Source organism: Numida meleagris, chromosome 4, assembly GCF_002078875.1.
Source record: "Numida meleagris isolate 19003 breed g44 Domestic line chromosome 4, NumMel1.0, whole genome shotgun sequence".
NCBI lineage: Eukaryota > Metazoa > Chordata > Aves > Galliformes > Numididae > Numida > Numida meleagris.
In genome coordinates this window covers 96002294-96021645 of record NC_034412.1, presented here as the reverse complement: position 1 = coordinate 96021645, position 19352 = coordinate 96002294, and the positions used below count along the sequence as shown (strand labels likewise).

The window sequence follows — 19352 nt, the reverse complement described above, 5'->3', positions numbered from 1 at the left end:
TTGGGCATTGGGAGCTTAGAATTCATCCACAGCTGAAAAAACACTTTTAAGATGAAAAGCTGCTGCTGGAACCCTTTGCCTTATTGTTTATCTCCACACATAGCCAGGGATGCTGGCCCCTGACTGCAGTAGGGTTTGCGACATGGAGTATGACTCTATAAGGTGAAAAAGCAGCAGAGGATCTGGACTTGACGGGTGGTGTTGTCCCTGGCAGAGTCCCAGACAGCTCTGAACTACTCTTCCCCACATGATGGAGGAAGGGGTCCTCACAGCCAGATGCTGGCACAAATGTGCATTGCTTTCAGCAGAGCGGAACAGGGTTGAGAGAGAGCTCAATGTACGATGATGCGGGGAAAGAAGGGTTATTGAAATAACAAATGCCATTCAAGGAGAGCTATGATTAGCTGGACTCCATGCAGACTGCTAGAGGAATGCTGAACTTTATTACTTCTGGCCTTTTCTGCTGCCTCTGGTCTGTTCAAACTTCATGACGCTTAACGACAGATTAAACATTAAACTTCTCTAAACTGGCCAAGTGAAGTCAAAAAAGAGCTGGGGAGAGAGATCAACAACACTGTTAGCTACCTTGATTAGATAACAGAAAGTGTGATTTCCCTTTAAAGGCACTGTCAGTCTAAGGGTCTGAAATTCACTGATGTGCAATAGAGTTTTTAATAATCCACATGTTCCTGTAAACCTTCATAATCAATTTCCCTTATGCTCATCTCTTCTATTATCCATCATCATCACCTCCTCTCAGCTCTCCCCAGCAATCAACTCTGAATTTGGGGTTTGTTTGCAACCTGGTAACCTTCCCCCCTGCCTACCCCAATATGAAACCCATGAATAATCACTGAAAGTGTGATATAAATAATTGCATGTGTACCACAGCCAACTTGAAGCCAGTAATTACATCTTAGGATTTTGCTCTTGTCCCTGGGTGGACTCTCACTTTACAAGACTAACAGAAGCCTTCAAGCAAGTTGCTGGACCTTTGTACAGATCAAGTTATCTTGGATTACAAGATCATTTCTTACAGCAAAATTCTGCTTTGGTTATTTGAGCTGAGACCGAAAACAGATTTCCAGGACAGAAATAGGGAGGGCATAAGGAGAAAGTTCAGCATGAAAGTTCAAACCTTGCTTAATAACTTATTATTATTTAATTTCCTTCCATCCCCTGGGGTCTCTAGGATGGAAGGAATGTAATTGCCATAAATGCAGGTCTAACTCAGGTGAAGACACTGTGACTTTAGGATGATGTTTCCTTCTGTGGAGTTTCGGAAGTGTTGCTTTCCCAGGGGACCCAGTCGTTATGGCAGATGACACTACTGGCACTTCGCTGCACTCTGAAAGTCCATCCCACCCTGGGCAATCTCTACCTCTTTGTATCTGGTTCTAGATGCTTTATTTAATTCCTGACACAAGCCAGAGGTTTCCTCTTTAATCATCTTGCTACTTCCCCCAACAATGGAGTTGTTTGACACCTGGGACTTATATTTTTGCTGCCATCTCACTTTGTTACAGTGCATCTTCAAGCAAACATCTTGCTCCCATTTGACCAGGATTAATCTCCTGAAACTGCATGTACATGCCTACCTAGAGCTGAATGGATGCCCCAGCTAATGCTTGGCTCTGTTTCCCGTTGCTACACCAGAAATGTGCTGACTTCCCTCAAGACTGTGTCCATATCTGCAGTCCTATTAATGTCTCAGATACCCTAGAGCAATTCAAATGGCATTGAGCACCCATATATTGGCTCCTCTAGTGACTCAGGATTGTAGATACATATCTCAGATGAGAATGACCAAACGAATGCAAGATGATTCCCATCTTCTTCCACTGCATATGGAAGAAGACGATTCACCCTCCTATGACAAATGAATATTTGCCTTTTATTGTATGTTATATTTTTTAACACACTGCCCCATGTTTCTTTATCTTTCCATTTCTATTTCCCTTCTTCCCAGTGCCTTGACTCAATATTGGTAGGGAAAGTCAATCTGACATCTCATTTTTGGAACAACTGTGAGACACAGCAAGGTTTTTTTCTCTCTCTCTTTCTTTCTCACATGTTGTTTCCACTGGGTTTCCTTGTTCTGTGGCCTTCACGTTGAATTTATTCCTTTTATTACTAACAGTTAGCTGGATGAAATATCTCTTTCACACTCCCTTTTATGAGACGTATTTGAAAAGTCTTGCCAAAGCTGCTTAGATCTTGCAGTGCTGCTTCTTACAGCTTTGTGCTTTCTTCAGCACCCCAAATATTACCCAATGCTACAGATACGAGGCCTGCATTCTTCCAAAGGTAGATTATTGACCCAAGTTTGATGCTTGAAATAGCACCTCTGGGCCTAAGTTGCAGTCAGCTCCTGATGTTCTGAGCAATGTAGATACGCGTAATACGAAGCACTCTAGTGTGGAAAGGTGTATCAATGCACAGAGTGGATTTATTACGGGACTCTGTTGGTACAGACTACATCACAGTGCTGGTTTGGGATGAGAAGTGTGGATTTAGGTCATGTCTCAACTTCTGAATCCTTGAATTTACAGCTTCAGTGTCATTTCAATGCGTAGTTTTGCTTGCTTTAGTACAGGTTCTCATGGCTTTGTCTTTTTCTTTCTCCAGCACAGCCTCTTTTTCCCTCCACCACTGCCAACCTTGTGTTTTTTTGCCTGTCTCTCCCCATCAGTCTTGTTGGCTTTGGAGGCAATCACATCTAAGTGAGGTTCCTTCATCTCTCTCTGTAGTTAATGTAGGCACAGAAGTGTCTTCATTGCCAGTAATTACTTTAGTTTGCTCTATGAACTGCTTAACTCTTAAGCAGCTCTATGTTGACTACCGTTTTTGGCACAAGAGTTACGAAATATAGAACAATTAAGGTTGGAAAAGACCTCTGAGATCATCTAGTCCAACCATCCACCGACCAAATCCCAAAACCATATCCCTCAGTGCCACATCTACCCTTCTCTTGAAAACCTCCAAGGATGGTGACTCCACCACTTCCGTGGGCAGGAACATGTATATCTAGATAGTGTCTACTTATATACATACTTACATTTAAATGCAGACATATATCTATATGAAGTTGTATACATTGCTACATACCTAAATTCCAGCTGTCTTTCATCACTGATCATTTCTCACTGCTTTATCTCTTCCTTTCCTCTTCAGACAGAAACTTCTCCTGTTTTTCCAGCTTGACTTCCTTCTCTAATCTCAGTTTCTGCCTTATTCAGCCTCACTTATGTTTCAGGCTTGCAAACTCCAGCCTTCATGTTTAACATCTCTTGTCAGAAGCAAAAAAAAAGTAGTCTGGATATGAGAAGAAAGGATGATAGATGGGTGCAATGACCTGGACTGATACAGACATATACACAATTTTGTCTTTGAACCCAAGGTTGCCTGGAAAAGCGCCACTGGAGGATATATTTTGGAACCCTGTGGTTTGGTAAAGTCAGGACAAGGATCTCTGTTCCTTGACTTTAATCATCATTCATCTTCATAAAACTCCGGGGGAGGGGGGAGGGGGGGGTTAGCTTTTGTTTGAATGGATTTTGTGACTTCCAGAGAAAACAGAGGCAGGGGAGTATAATTGAGAGGTTGTTTAGTGCCAAATTCATCTTAAAGCAGGGAATGCAAATCACATAGCAAGTGTTGAATTATATATGATTAAAACTGCTTCAGTCCTTGCAAAGAAAAATAAAAAAGAGCCTTTTTATTCACCAGTTAATCATGGACAAAGAAAAAAGTTGATAGAACAAAAATGAACTTAATCACAGAAAAAGGGGTCACCGTTTGCTGCTTGACATATGGCTGGGTTCTCTATCATGACAGTGCGTTGCAGAACGCGCTGTCATTTAAGTGTTTTAAAGAGGCACATTAAGAAGGGAGTTCACTGATAAATGACCCTTTAAAAATGGGAGAGATTCACTTCTTAGAAACGAATGTTCAAGGTTTGTACAGTGGTCTCAGTCCATTTTGGATGCTCTTGTATTATGCAAGCTAGGCAGGGTGGGAAGTTTTTTCAGTGCTTTGTTACATGTCTTGATGTATAAGATAGAAAAAAGTGTGTTGAACCTACTGAAGGCATGGTGCTAACACTGTCCCATTTTGCTAACTGTTGTTAGGCAGGCATTAGGTCAAACTCAACATCGCTGGTCCAAAAAGTGACAGAGATCAAAAGAAGAAAATTCAGTTTTCTCTTTGTTTCTCTACAGTGTGAATGGTGACTTGAAAATGGTCCTGGCCCCTGATGAACCAGCAGTGTTGACATGCTTTTTGGATTGTTTGATTCAGTGGGCATCGTAGCTCCCTTGGAGAGCTTGCTGAACTTCATGTACTGAGTCCTCTGCCTTTGAAGGCATCGCACTTGTTTTGCTATTGGCAGGAGCGTACAAGGGGATGCAACGTGCTATGCTTTAAGATCAAGCCTGCAGAGATGGAGGGTGCAGAGGGCACTACTGGGCTCAGCTTGCCCTTGATTCTCTCAGCTCTCTGGCAAGGACAGCAAAGGAGGGCACAGACCACCAGCAGGTGCAAAAATCTTCATCTCTAAAAAATGCCAGCCCTCTTTCTGCTGCTTTGGTGGTAGTGTCAGTGTTTCATGGTAGCCAGTGTCCAGCTACAGAGCTTCAAGAGCTGTGCTAAGTGGCTGGTCAAGAAGGGAAGAGCTGCTCCCTTTGTTACAGAGATGGATGGCTGAACCTGGGGAGTACTGGATATACCTATACCTACACCTCCTGGGTCTGAATCATAGAATCATTAAGGTTGGAAAGGCTTCTTGCCTTTGGTTTCACAGGCCTTCATCTCAGTTACTTCACTGAAGTTACTACTGGCTAACAACAGTTTAACTGTGAGAGAATTCATGATCTTCATCATCTTTAATTTGGGTCTCACTCCAGCGTGGTTTCTCTGGTCTTGAGGTGGTTGTTCTCACTTTACAAGAGCACCTCAGCCCCACTGACCACTACCAGACAGGGCCATAGGAACAGGGAGCAGGGAGGGACTGGTGGAAGGCACATACGCAGCTTTCTGCTCCAACAGAGAGGGAGGATGCAGGAGCCATTTCTGACAATTACTTCTGTAAATGATTCCACTGCTGGGGATTTAACAGACCTTCCATAATCTGTTCCACTTTTTAACTTCCCATAGAACATTTTTCTTAATATCTAACAGAATCTCCCTTGCCGCACATTTACTCAAAATTGCTTCTCATCATACATCCCACAACGGTGGAGATCTATCTATCACTCTCTGCTTCTTGTTTACATATGTGAGTGTTCCTTCACAGCCATCTTCCTAAACTAAACAAATCCAGTTCTTGCAGTTCTTTCAGCCTTTCCTAACAAGTCAGGTCTGCAAAAACACCTGTGAATATCATTACATTCTTCCAAGATCTCCTTCATCTTCCTTAACACATGTTGTCCAGTCAAAGAGGTGGACTTGAACTCCAGGTCAGACTAAAGCTCACTGGAGCAGAGAAGGTCCCTTCCAACCCAAGCCATTTTAAGATTCTGTGATTCTATGATTCCATTATATGCATTTGTGTCTCAGAACATGTGTTTTCTTGTTTGCATGCTGCTACATTTCCTTTGGCCACTTCCCACCCCACGGCCACGTCTCCCCTACTGCTGAACTTCTTCCTCCTGTCTTTCTGTATTGCACTGCCCAGTGTTGCTTCTGCTTCTGTTCAGTGTCATCCTCCTGATTTCAAACACTGCCTTCAATGAACTGAGATCATTTTGAATTCCAGTCTTGTCCTGCTCATTGCTTGTGACCCCCTTCTTGTCTTCTGTCAGCCACAAATTACATAAATCTATTCTCTATTCCATCATCGGAGTCATTATGAGAATATTGAATAGTGCCAGACTCAGAATAGACCCTAGAAGACCTTCTAGTCTGAAAATGTGCCATTTCTTTTTGAGCACAGTACTCACGAGCACCCATTTTACCATGATTGCACAGGAGCCATTCTTACGGGTACATCACGTGGACCTCTGCCAAATGCCAAAGTAAAATCATACTGCCTCACCCTTCTGGCCAGTCTTATTCACCTGGTTGGTCTATATTTCAACATCTTCTGCTTCCATAAAAAGGACTTTTCTTTGTCCTTGCCCACTCCTTTGGAGCCACAGTCTTGATAAGGATTGGAAAGCTAAAAATGTTACTTTTCTGCCACCTCTTGTAGTTGGTATGTGCGGACTTAAGCTAAAATTTTATTACACTAGAAAACAAGATTCACCCTGGTGACAATCCAGAGGTGGGCGAGGTTATGACCTGGAAGCAGAGTGATTGAAAGAGTGAACCTGGTTGGAAAAATGAATAGATAAACCATAATAATAAAAAAAGAAAAACAGAATAATACTGAGATATCTTCAATCCCATTGGAGAACAAGGCGTAGAAATCTGTGCTCTCAGATTCCAAGCGCTCAGTGCTGCAGCCTGCAGAAATGCTGCTCTGTTCATGAGACAGAAATTAAAAGGGCTTGGGCTATCTGCTAACACTGGGTATTGGTTTTAAAAATAGAAGCTACTGCAATGTGCCTGCCCCCGGGAGCACTAGGAAAGAAGGACAAGCCCCTCAGATCCCAAAGAACTCAATAGGAATATTTAGAGAAAATATTTTGCTTTGCCTGACAGAGGGATGTTTTCAAGACAATGACTGGAGATGTGTTATCTTTTATGCTGTTAGCTGCCCTCTTGGGTCCTTGCAAATAGCCCTGACAGAGAAGATTTTGAGAATCTGCATTTCCAGTGCCCTTGATGGGAGCTATTGCTTGAGCAGAGTTCCCTCTGGGTTTTAACTTGCTCCTGAGGTTTTTGACAGGAAAGTGCAAGAGTCATTTGAAGGAAACGAGGACATCACAATACACATTGATGATACACTGAAAGATGGTGGGGGCAGAGCAGCAAAAGAGGAAGACAACAAAAGAAGTGTTTCCTGACCCTGAAATGGGTCACAAAAAAAGGACATGGCAGGAGAAATCTAATTTAAAATCAGAAATGTGAAATATTTGGGGAGAAGTGTAAGTGTGTACAGATTCTGACCCAAGCCAGGCCATTGCAGAAATGCTGCTTTAACAGATAAGAAAGATTTGCAGAGTTTGTTTCCTGGAGCCGAAATGAGATGATGGTTCTTTTTTCTGGGATCTTATGACGAAGGACTCAAAATGAAACAGGCTTGCCAACCTGGGCAGGGAGCTCTGAAAGACAGAGAAGAAAGCAAGCACCTGAGTTTTGGCAAGCTGTGTCACCTGGAGATGAACCATATGGACGGGAAATAATGCTGCCACTGGAAGAAGGCTTGGGAATAACATATCAATTCAAATCAGAGCTGTCTGTAATTAGTACTGCAGTGTATGGGCACAAAAATTAGCAGTGCCAAAAATAATACATCCTGATGTATTTTACTGAGTCTGTGCGATATCAAAAAATGTATTGCAATGGCCACCAATGAATGCAGAGGTGAAGAAGTGCAAAACTTACCAATAATTCCTACCTGAAAGAGAAAAAACAGAGATGATGGCTCAGATATAGCGGACCTGTTGCAGTATCCAGTGTATGCTGAGACTGCATTATTACAGAAACACTGAATAATCTGAGTTGGAAGGGACCCATGAGGGTCATTGAGTCCAAATCCTGGCTCCACACGGAACTACCTAAAAATTAAACCCTATGTCTGAGAGCTTTCTCCAAAGACTTCTTGAACTTCAGCAGGTTTGTGCCGTGAGCACTTCCCTGGAGAGCCTATCCCAGCGTCTGCATTGGAGAATCTTCTATTAGGGTATCTTGTAGGAAAAAAATAAACCTTGTATTTGGCAAATATAAACTCCCAGAAACAGAAGTCCTGCAAAAGTCCATACATATTGATTGGACTTTGCAAGATTTCGAAGAGTTGGCAAACAACAGAAACATTTAGTCAAATGATTTGAAGAAAAGTGGAGTTAAGGGAGCTTAAAACTACATATATATACTTATATGTGTGTACAAAACTCTTGCAGGCTCTGAAAGAGATCTGTATCTCACCCTGCTGGGCAGAAGACAGCCTTTAGGGCACTAGCTGGAATTCAGCTCAGAAAGCTGAGCATCAGGCTTATTCAAATCTGGGCTGAGAAGCTGATCTGATCTTGAGGCACACAGAGAGATAAATAGCTGGACAAAAATACACGGCCCCAAATCAAACGAAAGCGGAGGAGTTCACTTTCTACAGGCTCTGTAGTCAATAACCCCTGAATGCTGTTTTAGTGGCAATTGACTGTAACTGAGAGAAAAATTCTGTTTGCAGAAGGAGTGGATGTAAAGGTTTTATGTTCAGGTTAATCTAGGAAAGACCATGAAAACACATCAACAGCGTGTTATCCAATCTCCTAGAGACATATGGGTCTGTGTAGCATTTTAAATGCATATGTTGCTACAGGTCTGGATGTTTGAGGACCCCCAAAGACCACAGCACTAAGCTCTGTGGGGCTCTCACAGCCCAGTGGCTGTAGGTAAGAGACATAGACTGATCACTACTTTCTCTTGAGAAGAGCCATTTCAAGCATCAGAGAAATGCCTGTACTAATAGTTGGAGCACATAGCACTTTCTTTCCTCTAAAGAAAATCAGCTCCAAGGCAATTACTGGTAATGAACTTTTGCATGGAATTTGTAAAAATTATTGTAAATAACTAGCATGTTGCTGATGTCACTTCGATTAAAATATCCTTCAGCTCCTCTAGTTTCCCTGTGTGTAGGCCTCTATTTGTCTTTGATTGTCTCTATTTTCGAGGAAGGTTCAGGTTGGGTATTAGGAACGGTTTCTTCTCGGGAAGAGTGGTGATGCACTGGCACAGGCTGCCCAGGGAGTGGTGGAGTCACCATCCCTGGATGTGCTCCAGAACTGTGGAGATGTGGCACTGAGGGACATGGCCAGTGGGCATGGTGGATGGGTTGGGATTGGGCTTGGAGATCTTAGAGCTCTTTTCCAACCTTAATGGTTCTATGATTCTGTGGTTCTATGGTGCTTGGGATTATGCCAGCCTTACCACGCGCCTCCTATATGTGCTTGCAGACTCAGAGACCTTTTATTTCCTTTCCATGTATCAACCCCAGTATCTGACTTGGTCATTGCCTTCCTGGTGGTGTTACAAAGCAAGTCATCATCAATGCAACTGTAACCGGATTTTTTGAAATCTCCTGCTTCCTATCTTAAATTGCCCCTTTTTGCCACATATTTAATAACATCCTCCTCCCTCCAGAGAGGGATGGATTTCTATCTGTGGGGCTGCTATAACCACATCTCCCTTAGAGAAACACCTTGTCAGGGCTGTTGCCTTCACCATTGCACTGCAGAGCTCTGACGTGTCGCGCACTCTTCTTCTCAAGGATGTCAAAGAGGAAGAGAAAATCTCACAGTGCTGGACAAGGCAAATGGAAGTCACTGGCATGTGGAGCATTACAGGATTGCTCTCCTTTTTAGATCACTCTCACTTCATCCGAATACAGTGCCAATTGAAGTGATAATGACTCCTCTTTCAATGGCAGCTTTCACTGGAGGTATTTTGATATGCTAGTAAGAGTTACTTTAAAATGCCAGCAATAAATACTCATTGAATGCAATACACTTAGTGCCTCAGCTCTACAGTCCATATATGTTCCCATCAGCTGCATTTTTTGACTGAATAAATGCTAGGTATGAGCAGTACTCTCTACATTTCCCTCACTGTGCCATGTCTCTCCAAGAAAATACGCAACAAATTTCTCTCTTAGAGATAGGATGCCTGCAGTACCTTCCTGGGATCAGAAAAATAGGAAGAATAAAGATAATTCTGTCTGAAAGACTCTTGATATTCTTCTTTGAGTCACTTTCTTTGGGATGTGCTTTCAACAGGACAAATATCAGCCTTGAAGTTACAGGAAGTCGTGCAATGAAAGGACTTGTTCATCTTCATATTTTGGGTGGATATTCATATTGTCACCAAAATCAGGTATCAGTGTGTCTGAGCCATGCCCAACATGTAGGGAGATCTCTGGATGAGGAATGTGACAGTTCAGAAGGGGAAAAGAAGCACCGGAGACAAGCTGGTGCTCAAATCCTTCAAACCTCTATTCTGGTGAGATGGGTGAGTCTTACTCAGGGCAGGTATGCAACTCTTTGCAACCGGGTCACGCACTGAGCTTGATGGTTTGATTTGCATCTTCATTTCCTAAAAACATTGTTTATAGCTGAGTCGGTGATTAGTCTGGCTGAGTCAATTGAGTAGGATGAGGCTTTCCAGAGGCATCTTTACAAAACAAAGGCTGAGGTCTTGTCAGAAAGGATGTGCTCGTGTAGGGGAATAATGATAACTAGGGAGACTTCACTCCAAGTTATCATGCGAGTGTTCAGGAAGAATTTTTTTCTCCTTCGGGGTAATGAAGGCATGATGTGACTTCACCAGACTGCAGACATCCAGAGGGCTAAGGGCTCTCTTCCAGCCTTAAAGTTTGCAGACACAATCTGGCAACTAATGTCCCAGCTCACGGTTGGTTTGCTGTTGTTGTTCTCTTTTGTTTCTTTTTTTTTTCCCAGTCAAATTCTAATCACTGACTTGGTGAGTGACAAATAGATTGCTTCTTCTTTCCAACCTTCAGCAAAGTCATAGTGACACTCGCCTCCTGGTAAATGGCTAAGGGTGCTACAGATGAGAAGGACTATCAAAGACAAATATGGGATTGTTGAATTAATTTCTAAATGTTCATGTCTAAAACCCAACCCACCATGCCCTCCTTGTGTGATTCTTGCTTTCATTTAACACTTATGGTCAACACATTTCACTCTCGCTTTGCAGCCTAAGGGAGTCCCCACACGTCAGAGAATAGCCCACCAAAACCATGTCCTCATCATCAGACTTGTGCAGATCCATCACGCCAAGTGGTGGGTAGGATGGTTTGCTCAATGAATTTCCTGAAATGATGTCTAGAGTTTCTATGTGAGATGCATTCTACAATAGGAAGATAGAATGGATGAATGATGTTTCTTTTCATTTTGATTCTGAGCAGTGTGTAAATTATCTTCTACATGGATCAACTATTAAAGGATAGCTCACCATTTAGTGAACATTATCACATTTATTTGTATTTTCCAAGTGCCTTTTAAGTGCTGCTTGAAGGCATCTGGCCAGTATCAACAAAAATTGCTAATAACTTTAGAATAAGGGGAGAAAGGTCAGAGATTTAGGTACAAAGAGTCAGCTGAGCACATTTTAATGCCTGCTGGAGACACGTAGCATGTTGCTGGCTCAGACATTCTGGCATTGCTTTGGCAGTCTTGAACATTACATTCCTGAGGTGTTCTCAGCAAATTCCCCCAGCCCAACATTGACCAGGAAGATCTGCTAGCGAAAGAAGATCAGTTTGCACTGGGGGATTTCATTCTGTGTATGTAATGTTTGTAAACCCATCCAGTTCCACAGAGAGTTGATAGCAATGAATGCTGACATCTTCCCTGCATGAGCTGCTCTGATCTAATTCAGCAAAACAGCATCCCAAAGGGCTTTACAGGGCACTATGAAATCTGGATGACAGCTGTGAGTTCTGGACAAGGCATGGGGGATCTCCTGGTAGGGCTTTTCTCTGACAGATCTGGGGGAAGGACCATCAGCATCTCCAGTTCAGGCATGATACAGTGTTCTTGTCCAGCGACACAAGACCAAGTACACGATAGAGCAATGCAGACAGCCAAATCCCAGTGGCATTTCCACTCTGGCATGCCCCAAGAACTCCTGGCTTCCCCAAATCCATTGCAAATGGGGCCCTTGGAGAGAGGGACACCTGAGAGCCACAGCTTCTTGTCCTCTTGGAGAAAATCTAAGGTACACAGGTAGTGGTACATGCCACAAAAACCATGTGCTTGCAGGGAAAGCAGCCCACTGCACATTCTGCAGCTATTTCAACAGTAAATGGGAAACTAAGTCTGCATAAGGAGGTTTTCTGCTTAGGTGACACTGGGCACTTGACTGTAAAATCTGGGTATGGAAACATAGTTTAAACAAGGATAAAGAGTGACTGCCAACGTTAGTCACCTGTGCCCATACATGCATCATTACTGGCTCATGAATGTATAGGAAATATTATGATTATTTCTTCCAGACTCCCTTTCCCATCATTTCTTGCTCCAGGAAAAATGTGAGTAACAACTTACTTCCAACAGCTCTGGGTAAGCAGAAAGTTGTTGGTTATCAGGCAGCTGCCTACTACCAAGCACCAACATCTGTCCTGCAGTTTTAATTCAAAGCAGCCTATTAGGATGGCCTGTTGATGATCATTTCTCCCTGATGAACGCTGTGGGATGGTCAGGTGCCCTGTATACACCCAGTGTAGTGTAGACCTATACTCTACAGATGTCTCTCACATTAGCACAGGATGGAAGCACACCTCCCAAGCTTTCCCCAAGCCATTTATGTGGTATGATGTGGGCTGGCAGACTGAATCAGCATGACAAAAGCCAGGCAGCTCTGCAGCAGGAGCAAGGCTGGTAGGGGGACAGCCTGTCACACGCCACATTGTGTTGCATGTGACATGCCTGGTCAGCAGAAGACCTCTGGAGCATGGCAGGGAAAGGATGTGGCAAAGCAGGACTGAGCCCATAGCAAAGAGGATGGGTGAGCACAGGGGATTCAGCCTGAGCGGGAGCTTTCTGTGCAATACTTGTGCTCATTTGTGTAAGGTTTGGCAGGCCTGACTTAGGAAGAACTACGTAAAAGATGTCCAACTAACCTAAATGGGCAATAAACCACTTCTGTTGCTCTACTAGAGATGTCAGATTGCTATTCTCCTCTAAGCAGCAAATACTGCAAAAGACAAAAAAAAAAAAAAACAAACAAAAAAAACAATCTGGAGTCAAGAGCTTGTCAGGGAAGTAATAACAGTGTTCATCACTTCCTAGCACTGTGCGTGGATTCGCACCTAAAATATCCGAAGTCTGGTGGGGAAGAGGATGTGTGCCAAAGCCCTAGGTTGAACAGCACCATGAATCAGAGAATCATGAAGGTTGGAAAAGACTTTTGAGATCCTCAAGTCCAACCCCAACCCATCCCCACCATGCCCATTGACCACGTCCCTCAGTGCCACATCTCTATGGTTCTTGAACATCTCCAGGGACAGTGACCCCAGCACTCCCTGGGCAGCCTGTGTCAGTGCCTCACTCCTCTTTCAGAGAAGAAATGTTTCCTAATACCCAACCTGACCCTCCCCTGACATGACTGGAGGCCATTACCTCTGGTGCAGTGTGGTGTGGTGCCTCCTAAAGCATCTACAACCCAGGTCCTGCTGAAGGAAGGATCCAAAAGTCAGCGTGCAGGGCCCAGCGTTGGTGCATGGTCATACAAATCCTTTTGTATGCTGTTTCGAAGCTGGTATACGTAGTGTCACCTTCACATTTCTGCACACTAGACACAGCTGCATTTCCATGGTGAAGGAAACGTTCTCTTTGGAGGAGTCAGGTTTCCGTGTCCATCCAAATGCATTTTTGAGATAGAAAGAAGCAAGACTCTGTGAAGGCAATGGAAGAGCCAGATTTTTCTCTTACTCCTGCAGGTTAGGAGTGCCTTTATGTCAGTGTCACTGAGGTAAGCAAGAGCCGAAACAGATGTGGAGCACGGCTGCAAACAGGATGTGAAAATAAACTCATTACCCCATCTGCCCACCGTAAACAGCGTGAAATTAGCAGCAAGCGAGGAATAAAAATCCAGACAAATGGGCTTTTAAAGAGAGCGGAGGGAGCTGGAAGTTGCGTTATTAGAAAAGCAGAGGCACAAAACGCCCAAGCCACACACGTATTCCCACCCCCAGTGAGCTGCTGGGGACAGATGTGGAGAAAAATCCCATGGCGGAGCATCCGTAAAGTGGCATTTTTGAAGGTGAAACCGTAAAGGCCGCTCTGTCCATGGGAGAGCAGACCTGATGCTGCTCTCTCCCCGCCTGTTAGGAAGCACCATCTATTTTATAGGTCTCGGAGTTGTTTTTTTTTTTGTTCCCCAAGAGGCGCTCTCTTAATGTTGCATAAAATTACTCTCTCAAGGGTAGCGCGAGGAGGAAAGCGCAGCGTTATGTTGTCTCAGTTGCAAAGACATTGCTACCAATAAAAGCCCCTGAATGGTTTGGATTTTAAGTGACATGATTATGGAGCGGGTCATTCGTGACGCTCCAGTTAAGGTTGCTTCAAACACCTCTGCCATGAAGTCTGCACGAGTGTGTCTGATGCTCTGGGTTGAGGCTGTAAATATTCACCCCCAGCCTTTGTTCTATGTAGCGAGCAAGGATATGTTTACTTAAAATTTTTGCAGGGAAATTTCTCAAATGGTCAATCTGCTTGATTTATTCAAAGTGAGATCCCACAGAGTTTTATGGCTTTTACGGGCTGGCTGTGTTTATAACTGTCCTGGGGAGTATCTTCTGCCATTCACGTAGAGGAGTGGGGGAAGGAGGGCTGTAATTTCTATTTTAACTCACTTTTCTAGCAGCTGACATGACACTGACAAAGTCATCTCCTCTAGAATAAAACCTGCCATGCTTTATTGGAGGCCAGAGGAGATCCTTTGGAGAGAGCCGGGGCAAAATTAAGTCAAGTGCTTTTTTTTCCTCAATAGATTCTGTTCAGAAAGATTTCACATGGAAAATGCAGCAGTGTCTGAAGGCAGAGACTATAGCTCCAGCTCGCTTTATAGATCTCAGAGAAATTGCAGACCGAATGATATTTCAAGGAAACTGGTTCCTTGTGTTCTGAGTTCTTCAAGATATGACAGCCCAAGGCAGAGTTTTCTATGTGTTGGAAATAATTTCTCTCTCCACATTTGGCAGATCCAAGCAAGCCTTGAGTGCTAAATAAACCAGGTCTATGAATAAATCAGGGGAAGGGGAACTCGAATTTGAGGTGTTGTGCGATTTGAGATAACTGAAAGCCTGACGTTGGCCATGAGGCACTTTGAAATAGTCTGGAGTTTGATGAAAGGTTTTACATTTGAGATGCCATTGGGGTATTTCATGAGAAACCTCCTGGTGGGTTCACCCAAAGTTTGTAATAAACGTAATTGAAATATCTGAACTCCAGCTGCTACCTTCTACTCTAATCAGAAAGAGTGACAGAAGCAGCTCCTTCTAAGCAAACACCCTGCTACTGCCAAGGGAGGAGGGATGTAGGGAATGGATACGCTGGGCTCAGCATGCACTGGGAGAGCAGCAGAGGCAGGTGCAGAAATTCAGGTCCTGGAAGGTAGCAGGTGGGAGGAGGACAAGGGAACTCCGGAGAAATCAATGGACTCTTGGAGAGAGGGGAGATCTGATGAAGCTCTTAGAGATGGAAATGTTGGACCTACATTTTTCGTGGAGAGATTTCTGTAATGCTGTCTGAGTTGGTTCTCACTCTATAGGGGTTCAGAAATGAGAAGTTCCCCTTACCTTATCTACCTTGTGCAGATGTAATGTGTTCCCACCCAGAGGATAACAAGAACTGCTGGGGACAAGAAGTTCCTCTGGGAGTTGTTTGAGAAGTCCTGCTTCAAGGTCATGGCAGCAGTTTCTGTTTTTATAGTACGGCAGAATCAGAAATTACACTGTAGGCATGGGGTCTGAACCTTCCCTCCCATATACAAGGTTTCCATCTTCACCACTCCCACAAGTCATGGCTCAGCCATCCTTGACCTGTATCAATGTGCTCCAGAGCTCCACACCAACTGGAAGGAGTGCAGTTCTCCTGTTTTCTCTCTGCCATGACCCTCTTAGCTCAGGCATGCCATTGCACGGGTCCCGTCCCCTGGAGTCACTCTGGATGTGGCCATCCTGCTGTAGAGAGGAAGAGCATTTAGTAGCATAGTGATGGTCTGCTCTGGGCCATGGGGACACGGCATCGCCAAACCTTGGTGGGGATGTTTAATTCATTGGTGTGCATGTAGAAATGACTCCTTCCCCCAGTGCTTTTCTCTGTCCTCACAGCATGGGGAACAGAGCACTTAGTATTTTCACAAGTAACTCTGAGGGGAATTTGCAGGCATTTGGTAAGAGCCAAAACAAAACAGTGGGAGTCCTAGGGGGGTGGTGGCAGCAAACAAGGGCCAACTCCTGGGACGCGTGTGGGCTGACTCCAAGTCAAAACGCCCCACACAGTGCAACTCAGAGCTTCAGGGACAGTGTGGGCAAGATTAAATTGTGTGCAAGGAGGAGACAGTGGAGTGTCCAACAAGACTGGGCTTCTGTTAATGTCAGTGGGCAGAGATGAGATAGAAAAGTGAGGGGGGGCAAAGGCCTTGGAGAGCTTTCTGTGCTCCAAATGGGATAGGACAAGCATGTACAATCTGGCTTCCAGGCTGACCCCATCTGGGGCCACTCTCTCAAATCAGGAAGACCCAGGTCTCAAGGATGGAGGTGGTTTTCTCCTTCTGGCTCCTCAGTGAGAGGTGTAGGAGGCCACAAGCATCTCACTGCTGCTGGTGACCCAGCAATGTGGGGTAGAGGGCTGGGTTGCAGTGCTGTGTCTCAGGTTGTGCTGCACCTCCTTAGCATCCCTCCAAGTGCCCTTCACCCAGTCTTATCCTTCTGATGCTGCTGGGCCGTGCTGCAGCACACTTCATCAGCTGGCACATTTCAACCCCATCACGGTGCAATTCCTGAGTAGGAGCAGTGAGCCTGGACATTTAAACTCTCCAGCTGACACCCTGGGGAGGGATCTGCCTGCTCAAGAACTTCAGAAGCAAGGTATTTGCTTGTAGAGTGGGTGGCGATGTGGTTGATTTTCACCTCTGTATGTGAAGATGGACATCCCAGCCTGGTCCATCTCATGGGAAACACAGCTCATTTCCCACCTGGGGTTGCTCCATCAGCCTCACAACTCTTCTCTGGTTTCCTTGCAGAAGGTATGGCGGAAGCTGTCAGCTCAAGCAGGGACTGCCTTCAGGCAGGTGAATCCTGCACCAATGACCCCATCTGCAGCTCCAAATTCAGGACCCTCCGGCAATGCATCGCAGGTAATGGAGCCAACAAGCTGGGCCCCGATGCCAAGAACCAGTGCCGGAGCACGGTGACGGCCCTGCTCTCCAGCCAGCTCTACGGCTGCAAGTGCAAGCGAGGCATGAAAAAGGAGAAGCACTGCTTGAGTGTCTACTGGAGCATCCACCACACGCTGATGGAAGGTCAGTTGGGCACAGTGCTTTTTTCATATGGTCTTCCCAAAAGCTGGGTCTTTCTGTTGAGCTCCCCAGCACAAAAGTCAATGTGATGAAGGTCATACATATCATATCCTGTTCTGTCTCTGCACCTATGACACCGCACAGTAATGGCATTTTTAGGAAAGAGATCCTGAAAGTTTGAGATACCTCCTTTCTTTTTTCTAAGTTGTCTTCTTTTTCGTGATGCTCCCAGTATATCTTGAGATATTTTCTGGGGAAATGCATGGAATGTTTTGCGTGTAAATAGGAGTATGCTAGCCAAGCCCTGAAGCTGCATATCTTATAGAAGCGCTGCACCAAGTTTGTGCATTGAGGAAAAAAAAATGGTGTAAATTTAAAACAAATCACTCTCTTGGAGGATCTCAAGTCCGTGAGTGTCTTTGGGTTAGTGAAGATTTGGGGCTGGTGACATCAAGTTGGAATTTAAAGTGTTCTCAGAGACGGTGTTTAGTAAGTTTGGATTTTGACGTTTTTTAAGAGTCATCATAAAATTGCACCTCTGTGGTCATAATTCTTCGTTGTCAGGCTGGTGACTATTTTATGCACCATGAAAATTAAAATGGGGAATAAAACAGAACCTTCCAACCATAGGCTGTGAAATAGATTAATAAAACACTGCTGGCTGGAAGCTGGAAGGGAAGGTGCAGGGGTGATAGGCCAAAAGGTCACGCAAAACAAAGAGGATGGAAACCATAAAGCACCAGCTTGCCAGAATGGGAACTGCTTGATCAAGTTCTCGGAAAGCTTTCAAGTAGCTCAGCTTGCAGGGCACAGAGCACGGTGATATGTACTTACTGGGGAAATAAGAGGCCCCAGCAGCACCCAGGATCTGATCTTTCCCCTAATTACCAAGTGAAGTTGTTTGCTTTGAACTGGGGAAGAGGAGCAATCCAGGCTCTCCATTGAGTCATGGCCCCTTCCCCGCTGACCTTCCTGGACTGAGGGTTTTGGACGCAGTCCATCTCCCACCCCCTTCTCCCTCTGATTTTCTCACAAAGCAGCTCCTGTCTCCTGGCTGTGTTCACAGACACGGTTGGGTCCCTGTTCACCACTCCTGTGGCTCCTGGGTGGCCTCTCATTCTTTCATCATCTTTTTATGACGGGAGCTGTGCAGATCAGTTCTGGAGCGGGCACTGCTTTAGTGACAGAGAAGACGTGGCTGTAGTGAGGGAACCTCCCTGTCAGTATGGGGCCACCCCAACCCTAAGAAAGCTGTTTGGCTCCAACCCTGGGGAAATTTATTTTATTTTTTAAGAGGTGAGGAACTTGAGATGCTTGCAAGAGGAGTGAAGAGCATGGGGAAGAGTGGAGGGCTTGGGTAACAAGGGGGCTGGAGCGACATGGGTGTGCAGGACAGTGGTGCCAAGAGGATCCCCACTGCTGGGAGAGCAGGAAGAGGATGGCAGGGAGAACTGGGAGCGGGCAGGGGCCAGGTGTGCATCTCCAGATGGATGCTGGCCAGGCTGGGTGGGATGTTGGTCCGGCAGCTTGGGACGTCCTCTTGTGGAAGGGTAATTGTAGACTGCCAAAACTCTGCCCTACTTCTGCTGTCATGTTCTGAGCCTTGCATTTTTGCAAGCATCAAGCTCACTTGCAGTGCAGATTCACACTCTCAAACCTTTGATTTCCTTACCTTAATTTCCTGGGGGAAATACATTTCATAATAGTCACATGTTTCAGAGTCCTTACACATGTTTAATTGACTGAGAAAGGAAGCCAATCCACATGCTCCTTGTAGAGCTTTGTCTTTCAGTCATACATACCCAGGAGGCTGTAAAAAGCTTCCTAGAAGCCCTCTTATAAAATCAATTGTGGAAGTGTGTGCTCAGGGAATTTATAAAGCATACTATTTACTCAGCTTCTCTTGTGTGCGCCTGTGTTTAGCCACCTTCCCATTTGGAGACACAATAACATGATGACAACCCGATAACAATTCTCTGATAAGGTGCTATATCACCAGGACATAAAACTGCTATGCTGGAACATACAAATGGGCCCCTCTCCAGTCAGTAACGATGCAAGATATTTCAATGAAGGTGTAAAGCTGCCTTGTAATGCACCTGTGGTAATTGCACAGTGCTGTGTACCCTGGGAGCCATTTCTTCCTGACCGCAGCTGGTGATCAGCATATGCCCAGAGCAAGAGGTTTGATAGTCCTTTTATCCCAGCCA

At 44.8% G+C, this 19352-nt stretch overlaps 1 protein-coding gene across 1 annotated transcript in view; it reads left to right on the top strand.

The window, feature by feature from the left end:
* GFRA4 (GDNF family receptor alpha 4) overlaps window positions 1-19352 on the top strand; it is a 67446-nt gene that overhangs the window by 34342 nt on the left and 13752 nt on the right. Inside the window, exon 2 of the mRNA XM_021395676.1 lies at window positions 16867-17145. Within this exon, the coding sequence (XP_021251351.1) occupies window positions 16867-17145 (279 nt within the window). The remainder of the gene's footprint in view (window positions 1-16866; window positions 17146-19352) is intronic.